At 45.9% G+C, this 14714-nt stretch overlaps 1 protein-coding gene and 1 long non-coding RNA gene across 8 annotated transcripts; one reads left to right on the plus strand and one right to left on the minus strand.

The window, feature by feature from the left end:
- Window positions 1-716: 716 nt before the first annotated feature.
- On the minus strand, window positions 717-9868 carry Pou2af3 (POU class 2 homeobox associating factor 3). Of its 7 annotated transcripts, none has more exons than XM_087561942.1 (5): window positions 9717-9868; window positions 7773-7867; window positions 4336-4390; window positions 2804-3027; window positions 717-1370 (listed from the first exon to the last, which is right to left on the minus strand). In XM_087561942.1, exons 1-5 carry the CDS (start codon window positions 9721-9723, stop codon window positions 996-998), a joined length of 756 nt encoding a protein of 251 aa, XP_087418068.1. In that variant the 5' UTR covers window positions 9724-9868; the 3' UTR covers window positions 717-995.
- On the plus strand, window positions 3366-14472 carry LOC120094148 (uncharacterized). Its single transcript, NR_190586.1, is given in 5 exon segments — window positions 3366-4494; window positions 5165-5300; window positions 6378-7275; window positions 7536-7660; window positions 9639-14472. It is a non-coding gene; the product is annotated as an uncharacterized LOC120094148 (long non-coding RNA).
- Window positions 14473-14714: the final 242 nt, after the last annotated feature.

Genomic DNA, 14714 nt, shown 5'->3' on the forward strand with positions numbered 1-14714 from the left:
AGATTTCACTTCTATGAACTCCAGACGCCCTGAGCAAACAGGATGAACTGATCTAGTTTAACTGGTGCAGTTTGACTCCACAGAGGTTACTTCTCTCGACTTTGAAAGACATCTGGGCTCCCCACTAGATTGATTGGAGGACTCAGACTCTGAAAGTCAGTTGTAAACCACTCAGACAGTCCTATAAATACCTCTGTGTAAGCATGTGTAAGACATATTTAAGGATCTAAGGCAGGAGGCCAGGAAGAGAAGATAAGCACGAATCTAAACTCAACACTGGGTCCAGTCTATGGCAGACGTCAAGGGAACAAAGTTCGATATTTGCAGAGAAAGTTATAGAGCAGTACTTTGGAAATGCAAAAGCGTTGTCTCAAGGTTGACTCTGCTGTAGGTAAAGTGTGTGCCTTTGGTCACATCAACACTCCATTGACTGAGGCTGGATACGTGGGGTAAGTGAGTCATTGCATTTTTGTCTGATGCTGCTCCAAAACTTGAATCCTTGGTTAACCAAAGCAGAGATCTCCATTCCCAGCATCTCAGCAATGCCCACCTCTCTATTCTGTGGCATCCAGAACGCTTCATCACATTAGAATGATTTTAAATGCACAAATGAGTTACGATGAAGCTATTCAGGTAGAGTTAGTTATTTCCTGGTTAGTTGATAATATTGAAATCAAACAATACTACCTTTGGAAATTGAAAAAAAAAACAACCTGTATTATACAAAGTTATTTATTCGTTTACAAAAAAGTTTGTTCTTTATACTAAGAAGGAAGGCACTGGGAAAAAAACAATCCATACAAAAAAATTTAACAGTGAGTATATAAAATAAGACTGTCATGAGACCAGGCTTGAGGGCATTGTGTCAATTCCCACACTAGCTACAGGGTGATTGAAAATGGTGAAATGTAAACCATATGTGGGGTAGTTTGTGAATGCGTTGAACTGTCATCTAGAAACAGAAACCCCCATGACACATTCCAGTGTGGTTCCTACTAACTATAGCAGGCATCGCAGCTTGTTTCCCTCTTATAGAAATCGCCAGTGGTGGCCGCTGAATGGGCAAAGTCCATACAGTCCATGCCGGGGTAGGAGAAGAGCTCTGTGGTCCTGAGGGCATCCAAATGTTCTGCTTCACAGGATGCGTAGTAGCAGACCGAGGAGGGGGTGGTAGGGGAGGAGTGGTTGTACTGGGGGTGAGAAGGCCAATGCTGGCAGAAGTAGCCTTCTTCTGGGAGGCTGGAGTATAGGGAATCCAGAGAAGGTGGAAACGTGTAATTTTCTGGAGTATAAGCAGGCAGCTGAGCTGGTGAGTAGCTGCAGTCATAGGAGCCAGAGAGACTGGAGGAATCCGAAGGCGAGCCTGGCATCTAGAGAAATGAAAACCAGGGAACAGGAAGCTCGGTCATTTAGACAGGATTAAAGGAACTGAGCAGTGTGGAGTTACTGGTGCAAAGTGAGAAAATCAGGGCTAAGAATGAGCCTCAAACCCTTAACCTAAGTCCTTGGAAGTAATCTCATTTGCCGATTGTGATTTCATGAGACCGCATCCCAGGTTTCTTTTTCTCCTTCCCAACAATCAATTGCTTTGCTCCACTGCCTTCCTTTGTTAAAACCTTGCAGGGTGTTTTGTTCTTAAACCACAGAATCTCACTGCGTCTCAGGTCACCTGCACATCAGAGCCGGCTGCATGCCACAGCGTAAGCTGCAGGTGGCACCTTGGGCCTTTCTTCATACCCTTGACATGAGGAGTCACGTAACACACAGAGGTAGGTAGAACCCAGGTCCTCATAGGCCCAGCATCTAGAACACCTGAGGATGAGAAACCACCCCTCCTGTCACCAATGTATTGCCCTGCTGGCTACCAGAGATCTACCACATCTTACGCAAGTTTACAGTGGCCAACATTGGAAGCTGAGCAGAAACTGTGGGTTATGTCCTCATGAAGATACGCATGACTATTCTGTACTGTTATTTTCCTGTCATCTCTAAGTTCAGTTTCCCCTCATATAGACTTTTGTCAAATGAAAATAAAAAAGTATCCCCATTTCTTTTTAAAAGGAAAAAAAACTTACAAACTTTAAAAAAATATATAAACCCCTAAGACACAGAAACAAGAATCTTACTCATTTTAAAGAGAACCCAGTTTTGAACATTTGAGATCCATCAAGAGTGGGAAATCCAAATTTTTTCAAAGATTAGGACCGTTTTGTCTTGTTCTGAGAGGTCTCATGTAGCCTAGGCTATACCTTAACTCCAAATTTAGCTGAGACCAACCTTGAACTCCTAGTCTTCTTGTCCATGCCTCCCAAGTGCTCGGATTAAGGCATTTACCACAGGGCTTTTGTTTTATTAACCATCTCAGGTTCAGATATGTTCTTTTGCCCAAGGCAACCCAAATCAGCCAGTTAGTAGAGCCAGTTCAGTGGTTAAGCCAGGCTCCATTGGAATGTTGGTGTCACATAAGTAAGTAGCCTTAATCCATTTCAAGGACTTAAAGATCTAAGGGCTATTGTTGAAACTACTGGTTTCCAAACGAACAGATGTCTTAACAGATGTTGAAAAAAAAAGAGTTGCACCAGGGGACCTTTTTATTGCCAGACATCCATTTACATGGGAACTCATACTATGTATATTCAAAGGTTTATGCCCTTCACGGTGCCCACACATTGAACTTTAAAATGCTTCCCTGGCTATTTCCTGGTTGATAACATTTGTGTGCTTTCTCACAAACACTTCTATAAAGCATCTCTACTCCACAGTTAGCAAGTATCAGGCTCCAGGGAGGATGTGGATGAATTACCAGGTTATGGCAGAAAGAGGCCACTGGACAGCTCTCTGGGAAATAGTGGGGAGCGATTTGTGCAGAGTTGAGCAAGGGCTCCGGGGGTGTGTCAGTCTGAAGGTAGGACTCGAAGATCTGGTCCAGGCAGCTAGGGTTTTCTTCACAAGAGACACAGGTGGAAAACTCTCGGGCCTGAAAATAACTGGGTGTGGAAGACGTTGGTTCAGGCTCAAAGTACAGTCCTAGAAGAGAAAAGGAAACAAGATTTGCTTGAAAATTGCAAAAATAGGCTCGAATGGAGTTTTCTTCTATTTCTCATATCTAAGGGGGAAGTAGAGGTTGGGAAATTATAAGCAAACACTTTTGGAATTTGGACCGTGTTAGTTGTCTTAGGTTTAATCCAAGTCCCAGAGAAATGAATCTGATCAGTAATGTGATAGTTAGCTCTCAGCCTGGTTAGGGTGAAAGAAAAGAATGCATGTGGCCCAGCCAGCACCTAAATGTCATATTCAAGGAAGAGCACAAGCCTGCAAGCCTCTGCCTTTGGGGCTATAAAAGCATTAACGGATAAACTCTGTCTGTGGCTCAAGGAAACCTCTCTGATGAATTTGTTGGGGGGCTTTGGGGAAACATCTGGTCCTACACTCTTGCTGCTTTCCTAAACCTTTCATGCAGGGACTTAAGTTGTTGAGAAGAGGGTTTTGAGAGATGATACGAACAGCAAAGGGCACGCTAAAATCGGGAGCTTAGAATGCAGACTACGAATCAATAGCACTTTGCTGAGAAGTTTAAAGAGCAAAAGTGTCTTATTTGGGGACACATTAAGACAAGAGTACAATGGGGGAAAATATATGACAGAGAACCAATAAGGATAATCTGAAACAAAGCATTGCCCCTTTCCAGTTAATATGGGTATCCCCAGTGTGTGAAAATCAGCCTTCAAGGTTCAAAGCAGGGAGGTTTAGAGGGAGCCCATTAAAGGTCTCAGGTTCCTGTCAGGGTAGGTTAAAGTGACATATTCGGTGGGAACAGCTCACACAGGTTTCCTTCCCTATGACCTCCTTAAATTCATAGCTGCTGAGTGCCATAGGGAGGACTGTTTATGTAACAGAGTTATTCGTTTGGGCCAGGGAAACTTACACTTGTTTGAACAGCTTTCTGGGAAGAGAGTAGAGAGTGGGCAGGAAGCCCCTGTCGACCACAAGCTAAGTGAGCAAGAGCAAAGGCATATTATCCTGATTACAGCTCACGCTGCACCAAGAAAAGACGACAAGATTCTAAAGCAGACCCTGGTTGTAGAGTGATGCTTGGAGACCAGCATCTGGGGTAACTGTAAAGGATAGAGTCTTGGTACTGAGTAGACAGTTCAGAGTGAAGACAAAACTGTGGCTTTCTTTCCGTTCTGGGCTTGCATGCGGAGTCACCTTCTGATTGGTTGGATTCCAATTAAATGGTGGTGCCTCTCTTAACCCCCGAATCAGGCTCAGAAGGGCTTCTGAGATGGACTTTTGCAAGGGTTTGAGGAAACCGTCCAAGCTGGCTGTACTGACCTGCAGGCGATGGCATGGTGGTGTCTGGAAGGTGGATACTGCTGCTGCCTGTCAACTGTCAAGGCAAGAAGAGGAACTTGAAGCGGAGGGAAGGGCTGTACTTCCCCACTGGGGAAGCTGGGCAGGGGACTCGATGGGGACAGCTGCTTCTGCTCTGCGGTAAGCCTTCATCTAAGGACACTGGACTTTAAACACAGCCTGCATTATATTTGAGATTTGATTTTTTTTTGTTTGCTTACTCAGGCGTTTTTTCCCCCCAATATCAGATTCCTTGATAAAATGTTATTAATTTTGATAGAGGTTAATGTAAATCATTTTTTGTTACAGAAATAGGACAATTCAAGGAAAGTCGGCAAGCAGCCTTTCTATTAAGCAATTTATTTTATAATGAGTAAGAGTTAACATTTATTTAACCCAACTGTGACTACAGTCAGTACATTTTCTTCAGGTTTGTATCTACTACTTGGTTTCTTTGTCCTAGGAATTAATTTCCCCTAAAGAAATAAGTAACAATGAGACATTGTTTCTAGATTTCTTGATGAGAAGCTAAAGTAGTCACATTTATGACTTTTTAAAATATAAGAAAAGTTCTTGAAGTATTTAGTGACTCAGAACCTATAAACGTTTGAGTTCACAGCCAGAAAAACTAAGTTCTTTTCAAACTTCAAAAATAATTTCTATTCTCTATATAATTCACTTTTTACAATTATAGTATCTAAATACTGAAAATGCATGAGGCTGTGCCTTTCAAATATTTAAAGTTTAAAATAGCTTTTGCCGTTTCCGGTTGAAAGGACAATTAGGCTAACTGATTTTTTTTTTCTTTTAGATTTCAGGTGGCGGCTTTAAAGTTTAAAGGGACCATCTAGGCTAGGAAGGGGAGCTCACCACACCTCTCTTGGGTTGCAGGGGTAGACTCAGTCCTGAGTATTGCGAGCACTGCACAGCCAGCCACCAAACAGGAGGTGTGTTAATTTTGAAAACGATCCATGCTGTAATGTCATGAACCAGGAAGCTGGAGGCCTTTACCAGCTCTTTATGCAAATATTTGGCTGCAGCTTGGGCTGAAGGACTTGGAAAGAGGGTTTTGCCCCCCCCCCTTCTTTCTTAAATCTGCTTCGTTGTAGAGCTTGCTTTTAACCCCCTGCTTCCCCTGATTGGCCTGTTTGCTTGCTTCCCTGTTACCCTGTTATCTCCTTGAGGTATGTTTACAATGTCCTATTTGATATTATCTTTCTGGCCCACAGTTCGCTTTCTACCTCGCTCAGAATACAAAGAATGGCACCTCTCTTATTTCAAACAGCACACACATCCACAATCGACAATATATAAAAACACATTAAGCCTATTAAAGCAAAACAAAAGAAAAAGAGTGGTTAAAAAGAAGAAAGGTAAATTTTATCTTTAGATAAACACTCAAGTTTCTCTTTACCCCAAGGGCAAAGAAGTGGTGTGTGTGTGTGTGTGTGTGTGTGTGTGTGTGTACTGATGATAAGGCTGAAGTTAAAATTTAAAATTAACTGTGCCAGTCTGACACAAATACTTTCTTCTGATAGAACTCGAGACCTGGATATCTACCTCAGTCTATAACTACCGTTCATGATTGGTTTCTTAAAGTTCCAAGCAGTTATTACTCTGACTTCCCAGCAAATTAAGGCGGATCTATTCTTGCTTTGCAGTGCTTGGCACAACTAGTTCTCTCTGGGATTACCGTTTCCCCGCGATGTCTTTTAACACTGGACCAAGTTGGATACAGTCTCTGTTAAACTAGAAAGGTCTGCCTGGAGCAGGCTTATATTATTCTTCCTGGGATACTATCTACTACTCTTGACGACTGGGTACACTGTAGCAGGAGTCCCCAGAATCCCCAAATCCTTTTGTTTGCTCTCAGAAGGAGATTTTACCTCTGGGTCTCCTAGTGAAGTTCTACGTGTATGACTCCTGGAGTCAGGGGCGAGAACTTTCTAGGAAGCAGAGTAGCAGAGTAGCAAGCGGAGTTATGTTCTTAACGTTGGTTCTGAAGGCCTGCCTCATTCTCACAGGGAACTCGGAAAATGCCAAATCGGACTTCCCTCAGGAATGGAGCCTAGTTGAGAGCTGAGGTGAAACCCTTCCTCTTGCCCTGTACTCCGCTACGAGCCAGGAGTGGTCACGACAATGGAAAGAACCCAACAGCCACAGGATTGCTTTCCCAAATGGGATGCTCTGCGTAGAGCCGAAGCTGAGTTCCTCGGAGTGCCAAAACTCCTGGTTCTAGTTTTATTGATGGTCTGGCTATGAGCCATTGAGGTTACTGAGCTCCTCTTAGTGTGGCTGGCTCTGCAGAAAGGAACTTAGAGAACCAGTGCTGAGGAATGATGACCTTGTTTCTCCCTTTAGCCTGATGCTAACCTCAGGACTCTGGATCTCAGCTGCCGTGGAGGAATCCAGATTTCTAATCTATTTATGTCATCTGACCAATTACAATCAAATGAAATAACGAACGTACACAGATACTTTGAACACAGTTCTCACTGTGGAGAATACCCCCTAAGTACTTATTTAACCTTTATACAACCCTATTAGCTTTCAACTGAAAGATTAGGGGAACAGACAAAGACCCTAGTAAGAGGACATGTGCCACAGAGTTACTGAGAACTAAGCCCAGGCCCTCTGGCTCAGAACCTATCTCACCATCCCTCCATAATTTCTCCCTCCTGTTGCTTGAGGTCCCAAAGCCCCACTTATGAAGCCCTACATGGAACATGAACGTGGATCACATGCAGACGATACCCATGATAACATACGTGATTGGAATCATGTCAGACCCTCTATCCACACCTGCACCTACCCACAAGCAATAACAGGTCATGTGCAGAAGGCTCTTCAAATTGAATTTCTCTTTCTTGGTGGACAAGCACGCCTAGTTTACATGGTTCCGAAGTTGCCCTGAGCACTCAGGTAATATATGGAAGGTGTCAGGGTACCTTATGACTACACAGACCAGTTCTGTTATAGTTCCATGTATTCCAGAGACAGAGGCCTCTTCTTCTGGAGACTTCCAGTAACTGGTGATACATGACCTCAGAGACTAAATTAGACTAAATTAGGGGGATTTCTGGGAGAGATCTTTTCCAATGAGTTTACGGGGGTTGTATCTGTACTCTCTCTTAACACTGTAAAAACATAGTTAACCTGTTGGCTGTCTCTCTCCCTTGCAGAGGACTTATGAGAAGTGAGAGATGATTTCCCCCCCCACCCGCCACCCCCAGTCCTGAGGCCTACACCACGTCCCGCATGTTTTTGTGGCTGCTTGTGGCGACCTGGAATGAAGTTTGGAACTCATGTAAGAATCTCTGAGCAGGGTTGTGCTTGTGGGTGGCCTCCACATCTTCCCTGACACAGAGCTGAAGGAGTCCTGAGATAGACTGGGAGGGACACGAGAAGGTGGTGCTTACGGTTGCCCCTGAGGCGGCCTGGTGTGCCCTTCTTTGCTGCAGAAGCTCTTTCACGGTCATCTTCACACGGACGCCTTGATACACTTTAGGTTTTTCTGGGGAGAGGCAATAGGGTCAGTGGTCAGTCCCAAAGCTTGGGCGTCAAGGGGTCAGTGAGGGTTCCCTTTGTAAGGCCAGGATACCCAAGGGCAAGTTTCTGCCTTTGCAGAACTCACAAAGAGAATGTGTTAAAAAAAAAAAAAAGATAACGTTTAAAAACATCCACATTTCTCAAACTAGACAGGGTGAACAAAGGCAGGTACTTGCAGGGTCCTAGTGGGAGCAGTTCCTGTGGGCATCTATGAAGTTATCCACCCCCAGCTGGGCCCCATCCTCAGGACAGCACAAGTTGTTCTGCTCTGGAATGCAGAGGGAGGTCCAACAAGCCTGCTGTTATTTTGGCTACTATGGTAAAATTTGGGGTTCCAGCTCAGCTTGTGGATCTGGAGGTACTCTTTGGTTCACAGCTGATCTCACCGACCTCACCATACTGTTTATACTGTGAACAGCCCCCTTCCATCCTCTGTATTCCTCTATCAGTCCAGGCATGGCTTTTGGGGAGGTACAACCTTTAATTGTGGTGCCCTTGCTCTGGAAGCCAGCCCTTAGACAAGCAGCAGGGGGTCCAGGCAGCCTGTCCTGGCCCTGTGAGGGACTTACTGCACTGACCCCAGAAAAGGGGTCAAGTTTGGGGAATGTTCTCCTGTCGGTTCTTTCCCTTTTTCAAAAATGTCTTTACTTCCTCACTCTCTTTCTCCCTCCACTCTCCGACTCTGTTGCTTCCTTCGTCTCTTTCCACCCCCTCCCTTTCCGGTGCAGGCGTTTCTCGGAGAACCCGGCTGTTGAGAGTTCTCCGGCAAGAGCTGCAGCTCTTGAGTAAAGGCATCCCGAGGCTCCCTAGGACCGCGCGGTCGCCTGGAGGCAGCCCTCCGGAAGGGGCCGCCCCTGAGCCCGCAGAGCTGGGCCGAGAGACCTGGGAGAGCCCAAGTGGCCGGCCGAGCTAGGCGGGGGTCGGCTGGGAGGGACCGGTGACAGCCTGGGGGTCCCGGCAGAGCGCAGTGAGTAGGTCTGACTGGTTGTTAGGCCAGGATAGACCCGGCAGACACACTTTCCGAGTAGGGTTTGACCTAGAAGCCCAGGGTGGCTCCCACTCCGATCTTGACCCTGGAGAGAGCGCCTATTAGTCTCACGGGGAGGGGCGGAGCACAGTGGTCCCTGGCCTAGGCGTTTGGCGACAGTTGGCAGGCCACCAGCGCCTCGCCTGGTTAGTGCAGGGACCGCGGCTGGACAGCAGGGAGACCCCCCACCCACGAGCCAGATCCTGAGAGCTAGGATTCCCAGCAAAGCTAGTGCGCTACTCTTCCCGGTCCTGGGCATCCGTGGTCTTGCTGCAATGCCAGGACGCGCCCACTCCGCTCCTGTCTCCTTTCCTCCCATCCCCATTGACTGGGTCGACTCTGGGATCTGCGGGCAGCGCGGGCGGGCGCGCCTCGGGGTCCACGGGGAGCCAGCCCCAGCCGAGCTCCCTGCCCGGTGCGTCCTACTCCAGTCCAGGGCTCACCGTGAGCCTCTAGCTCCCCCGCGCCGCCGCTTCTGAGCTCACAAGGTCGGAGCCTCCAAATTCCCAGGACGCCAAGGTGGAAAAGTGAAAGGGCAGGCAGGGGCGTGGGGGACGCGATTGTCCGCAGCGGCCTTATGGGTCTCTGGGCCTCTGCTCTAGGGAGCAGGCACCCAGAGGGAGCCGACACAGCGGGCTCGCGTCCTCTCTGGATCAATGCCCGGCCCTGACTCTGATTCCCTGACTTTGTGCCTCTCTGTTATACGCAGGAAAAGCAGAGGAAATACACTTGGATCCAAGTGCCCCTGGCCCTCATGACCCGACCCCTGGAGAAGCATCTGAGTTACCCGACATCCTGGTCAGCCGGAGCTGGGCTGGAGACTGGATGCTGCAGCTGATTCAGAGACTCAGCACCTAGGAAGGCTCCTGTGCAGGGAGAAAGGCAGAGATGCGACATTTTTAAAGTTTCACAAAACACGAGGCAGCACCCAAGTCCCTGGATCAGGAGATACACAGAATTAATGTTTTATACCTTCGGGTATAGGTTTGAGTTTTTTCCCCCTCATGCCAAGTATTTAAAACCTCTAGAAACCCATGATTTGACAATCAATGATTGCGCGATACTTTCAATTTGAATATTCAAAGGCTTAACAAAATGGACTATCTTCTGCAGAAATCCTGCACACAGGCACCCCACAGAGAGTCCAGAGAAACAGGGAGTGAGATCCCTTTGGGTCCTGACCCTTGCTTTTCTCTTATTTTTAAACATTTTGTCCACCTGCCCACAGACAGAGCAGGTGTCCTCAAAGATGCTCTGTGTTAGCCCCTCAAAGGCTTCTCAGAAGCCCCCGCTGACCTAGGCTGCTCCCTGTGGACCACCTGAACCAGGCTGGACAGCCGCAGTGATTCTCACCTGCCCACTCTCCATTTTAAGGGGAAATCTCCAGTTTTGGAGAGTGAACATGGCAGACAGAGGGTGTGGCATAGCGAAGGCCCACTTTGGGCCCGGGTTGCAGGCCAGAGGACAGCTACAGCAGAGGCCTAAGCTTTGTGCTTTGTATTCCTGCCTAGCTACAAGGCTTCCCTGTCTGCATTCTCCCCCTGCTAGGCCACAGACACGGGGGTTCCAGCGGGCAGTCCTTGGACATCAGCTCCCACTTTGTTCTTCGGAGCTGTGGCCCATCACAGCTGTTCTTGGTCATCTGAGATTTCTTTAGGCCAGGATTCCACTGCTGCAGGCAGCAGTCCCGATTCCTATGCTTTGGTTTGTTTCTCTTGTCTAGAGCCCCAGGCTTTTTACCCCATAGCACTTCTGGTTCTTTTAGAGGAAGGGTGTGGATGTTTTTGCTTTTGTTTTGTTTTTTGAAGGCTATGAAGAGGAAGGTAGAAGGAATTTGGAGTCAAACTGTCCTCTTGGACTCCTCACACATAACTTGGGCCCGTGCGACGTGTATTTTTGAAGCATTGCCCGAGTTCCTCTCTGTCCCGTGATTTGAACGATGAAGTGACTGGAGTGTTACGGACTGTCAGGTCAACACAGGGGGACAGAAGGGTCCCCTTTTGCAAATAACCAGGACATTTCCAGAAATGCAGATAAAGTGATGGTATAGGCCTCTATTCTTTAATCCCCGAGTTGTCTGAAGTGCAACAAACAAACAACCCCAACAACAAAAACAAACAAAAAACAAAAACAAAACAAACAAAAACGGAAAAAAAGCAAGCTTTAGATTCAAAAGCCTTCAGAAAAAAATATTTAAAAATTTAGAATATATTGGATATAGTGTATTAGATACAGAGTGTATAACAAACAGCTCAGCTAAGGGGTCTCTGGGGGTGATAAAAGCATGCTGGGTAGACCTCTCTGTCAGGCAGGTAGAGCCACACATCTGGAAAAGGGCCAGGGCCAGGGCCAGGGCCACTTGAAGTAGCATCCTGTGTTAGAGAGTGGGTGAGATGTGGTTGTATTTGGCCCAGCTAGTGTTTTACCAGCCACTGGAGCCTGAGGACCAGACCAGAGAGAGGACCCCGGGATCTGAGGGAAACCCTCTCCCTGGCACCACATCCTTCCTTCCTCTAGCCAACGTTTCCCCTTGCTTTCTTTCTCCTTTCTTGCTTTTAAGATTTCATGGCTGTCCTCTGGCTGTTTTGTTTATTCTCCCTCCTCCGTTTTCTATCCCGTGTTTTCTTCCTGTTGATGTTTTTCTTCATTTCTTCTCTCTCTCTTTTTTCCTCTCTGACTCTACATGTGCCTCTCTTTCCCCTCTTCGGGAGAGCTGTCTCATTCTTTTACACTAAATATTTTTCCTCAGTTCTCCTTTCACACAGGAATGAGCAGAGGTGGCTTGAGATCCCAGTTTTCCCTGGACAGTACCAAGGACATTGGTGCTGGTGACTGGGTTCTCCAGAGAGAACACAGGCTGGGAGACAGGCTCTTTAGAAGCCTGGTGTCTATAGAGAGAACAAATAGCAAAGAAGTCTGCATCCATTCTCCCAGAAGCCTTTTCCTGAGCCATGGCTAATGTCCTGGGGGATTTGTGTGTTGGTGCAGTTCCTGAGGTTCTGAGTCTGATGCTATTGCTGGCAAATAACTTCCGGAAAAGATTTCCGCAGGCCCATTCAGAGAATCTTCCCTGTGCTATCTATACGGCAGGTCAGCTCAACATTCAGCAGTTTTGGATTCTTGTTCTTGTGACTGGAAAACCTCAGGACAGACATTTCAGAGCCAAAGCCAAGCTTCAGGAAGCAATGCTTTCTCAGTAGATTGCCTTTGCATTTCTCTCTGTCTCCGTCTCTGCCTCTGTTTATCCCCCCTCCCTGTCTGTCTTTCTGTCTCTATGTGGTGTGCATGTGTGTGTGCATGCTTGTGTGTCTGTGTGTGTATGACTATGTGTGTGTATGCATGTATGCATGTGTGTATATGCATGTGTGTCTGTGTATGTATGTCTGTGTGAGTGCATGTGTGTTTATGTGTGTGTGTCTCTGTGTGTGTATGTCTGTGTGTGTGTGTCTGTGTGTGTGTGATATCTAGAGCAACCAGCCATTTTGCCTTGAGATTCCAAATGCCTCTAGAACTGGGTACCCTGCTCTATTGCTTGCTCCTTCACTTCCCCATCCATCCATCCATCCATCCATCCATCCATCCACCCACCCACCCACCCACCCACCCACCCATTCCAGTGTTGAGATAGAATCCAGAGCATGCAGGGTAAGCACTCTACAACAGAACTACACCTCTAGCTCAGAAGAGCGTTTAAATTCTCATCTATTGTCCCTTGGTGCCAGACCTGTGTTGCATAGTAAATGGTAGAAGTAGTGTTTGGACTTTTGTATCAGCCCAAAGTCCTTGCTGGGTTATCAGTGTGTCCAAGGGGCTTACGACTACAGCATACTGATGACAGGATATTCCAGAAACATGGAGTCCTGAAGAAGCAACTGGCTAGTGGTGAGGTCATTATGCTGGTTTGTGGTTTTCCAACTAGAACCCTCTTCCTGGAGCCTTATTGCTTCTGGGATGCTTCCCTGAAAATCCAACAATCCCTGAGGTTGTAAAAATAAAGTGGGTGTGTCTGGCCTTCTGCCACAAGCTCCTCCACTTATAACACTATCTTGACGTTGGGTGTGGGAAAGGATATTGAAATGTTGAGAGGGAGTGCCATCTTGATCAGTGGCTTTCTAGCTTGTAGCTCCATTGTTGGCTTATAGAAAAGTCTGTGTGGAGAAGATGGGTCTCACTTTTGTAAGGCAGATCTTGCTTTTAAATGAGCCACCATCCATAGAGATGTTCGTTCCTTGAGCACCAGGTATGTACCAGGCACAGTAATGAGTACCAGGAGTGCAAAGATAAGTAAGCCTTGGTTTCTGCCCACAATGGTTCTGTTCTCCCATGTGCTCACTACCACGTTCCTAATGTAGGTTCATTTGCAGATTCATTCATTCATTCATTCATTCATTCACTCATTCCCTCACCATTTATTCAACTACCATATGTTAATTGACTGGTCCAATTCTTGCTTTCCATCCGAACCTTCTCCCCTTAAAGCTCCTGTCCATAGTTTTCCCCATTCTCCCTAAATCAGCTTTTTAGATCTCTGCTTTTCCATGCCACAAACTCAGAAATCCTTCTGTTTGTTACTGATCATCACGAAGTCAGCAGCGCCTGGGGTGAGTAGAATGGGTATCATTAATGTGGAAAGTTGAAAGTTTTTAACGGAAAAAAAAATCGATGGTCTTTTGCATGCAAATGATACTGCACAGCATGAGGGTTTCCCCTCCAAAACAGGGCTTTATTAAACGCAGACATGTGCATATTAAAAGACCTTCAGAATAAGGAAAAGGTGTACTTATTCCTTCCAAATTTGACTATAGCCCCAAACTTTCCTTAGTAATGCAAAATTCTTTTGTCACCTCAATGTTGGGACACTGTTACCGAATGTTGTGGGGAATATCAAGTTCCAAAAGGTTGAATACATAGAAGAAAAAAGTATTCATGGGTCCCTGGGAAGCATGTTTGGTCCATGTGAAAATGACCAAGAAGACTTGGAGATGGTGGCTATGTAGTGATGCACACATGGTCAGTTTCTCCCCATAGTATACATTCAGAATTCAGACTTACCTTTAAAAAAGGTAACGATGAGCCAACCTTGGATCGTTTGTTATCTCTACAAGTACCATACCTCACGGCTTGCGAAGTTACTGTTTAACTTAAAACATTTTTTTTATTGTACCATGTTTCTAACATAAAAGTGTATAGTGAATGCTGTCGTGAAGAGCTGTGACTACTTCACCAAGGTTGAGAGATAAAAGGGCTGAGTGATCGTACATTTGTGTGGCACTCTAAGTATTGGGACTTCTGGATCCTTCCACTTAAGACTGAGGGGGAAGGTCTATTACTTTTCTGACTGTAGAAGGGCTAATATCTTGGTACTATTGTTAGGTCTGTCGATTTCCCTTTTGGAATTTGGAACTTTTAACCCTGTTTTCTTCTTGCAGTCTATCGACGATGCATTGCGTAAACCTCTGTGTCTTATTTGGTCTGAAGTTATTGTTAAGAGATATTTATGCATCACACATCTAATAAAGCATGACACCAATGTCTGAAAATAACTCTGGCAAAACTTACTGTTACTTAGTTTGACCCTGGGAGATTATAGTTCTTGATTTATTATTGTGCTTGCTTTAATCACACCAGAAATATTAAGCCCCAAATAACTAATTTGTTATGTGTTCTTAGAAATACGTCAAAGTATACATGGTTAGTAAAAGATACACCAGTATTCTTTGTACTACTCAGAAGTTCAACATCGATTTTTATTCTTAAAGATGCTTTAAAATACTTAATCATCTAT

The sequence above is a fragment of the Rattus norvegicus genome, chromosome 8 (assembly GCF_021556685.1).
Source record: "Rattus norvegicus strain SHRSP/BbbUtx chromosome 8, alternate assembly SHRSP_T2T, whole genome shotgun sequence".
In the NCBI taxonomy this organism is placed as follows: domain Eukaryota; kingdom Metazoa; phylum Chordata; class Mammalia; order Rodentia; family Muridae; genus Rattus; species Rattus norvegicus.

What these genes read in the sequence shown, in the direction of transcription:
- Pou2af3 (XM_087561940.1), bottom strand. Translation starts at nt 8,697, where the DNA reads ATGCCTTTACTCAAGAGCTGCAGCTCTTGCCGGAGAACTCTCAACAGC. An exon ending in CACCATGCCATCGCCTGCAG is followed by an intron (nt 3,028 to 4,335) that starts GTCAGTACAGCC and finishes TTTCTCTTCTAG; the next exon opens with GACTGTACTTTGAGCCTGAA. An exon ending in CCTCTTTCTGCCATAACCTG is followed by an intron (nt 1,371 to 2,803) that starts GTAATTCATCCA and finishes TCATTTCTCTAG; the next exon opens with ATGCCAGGCTCGCCTTCGGA.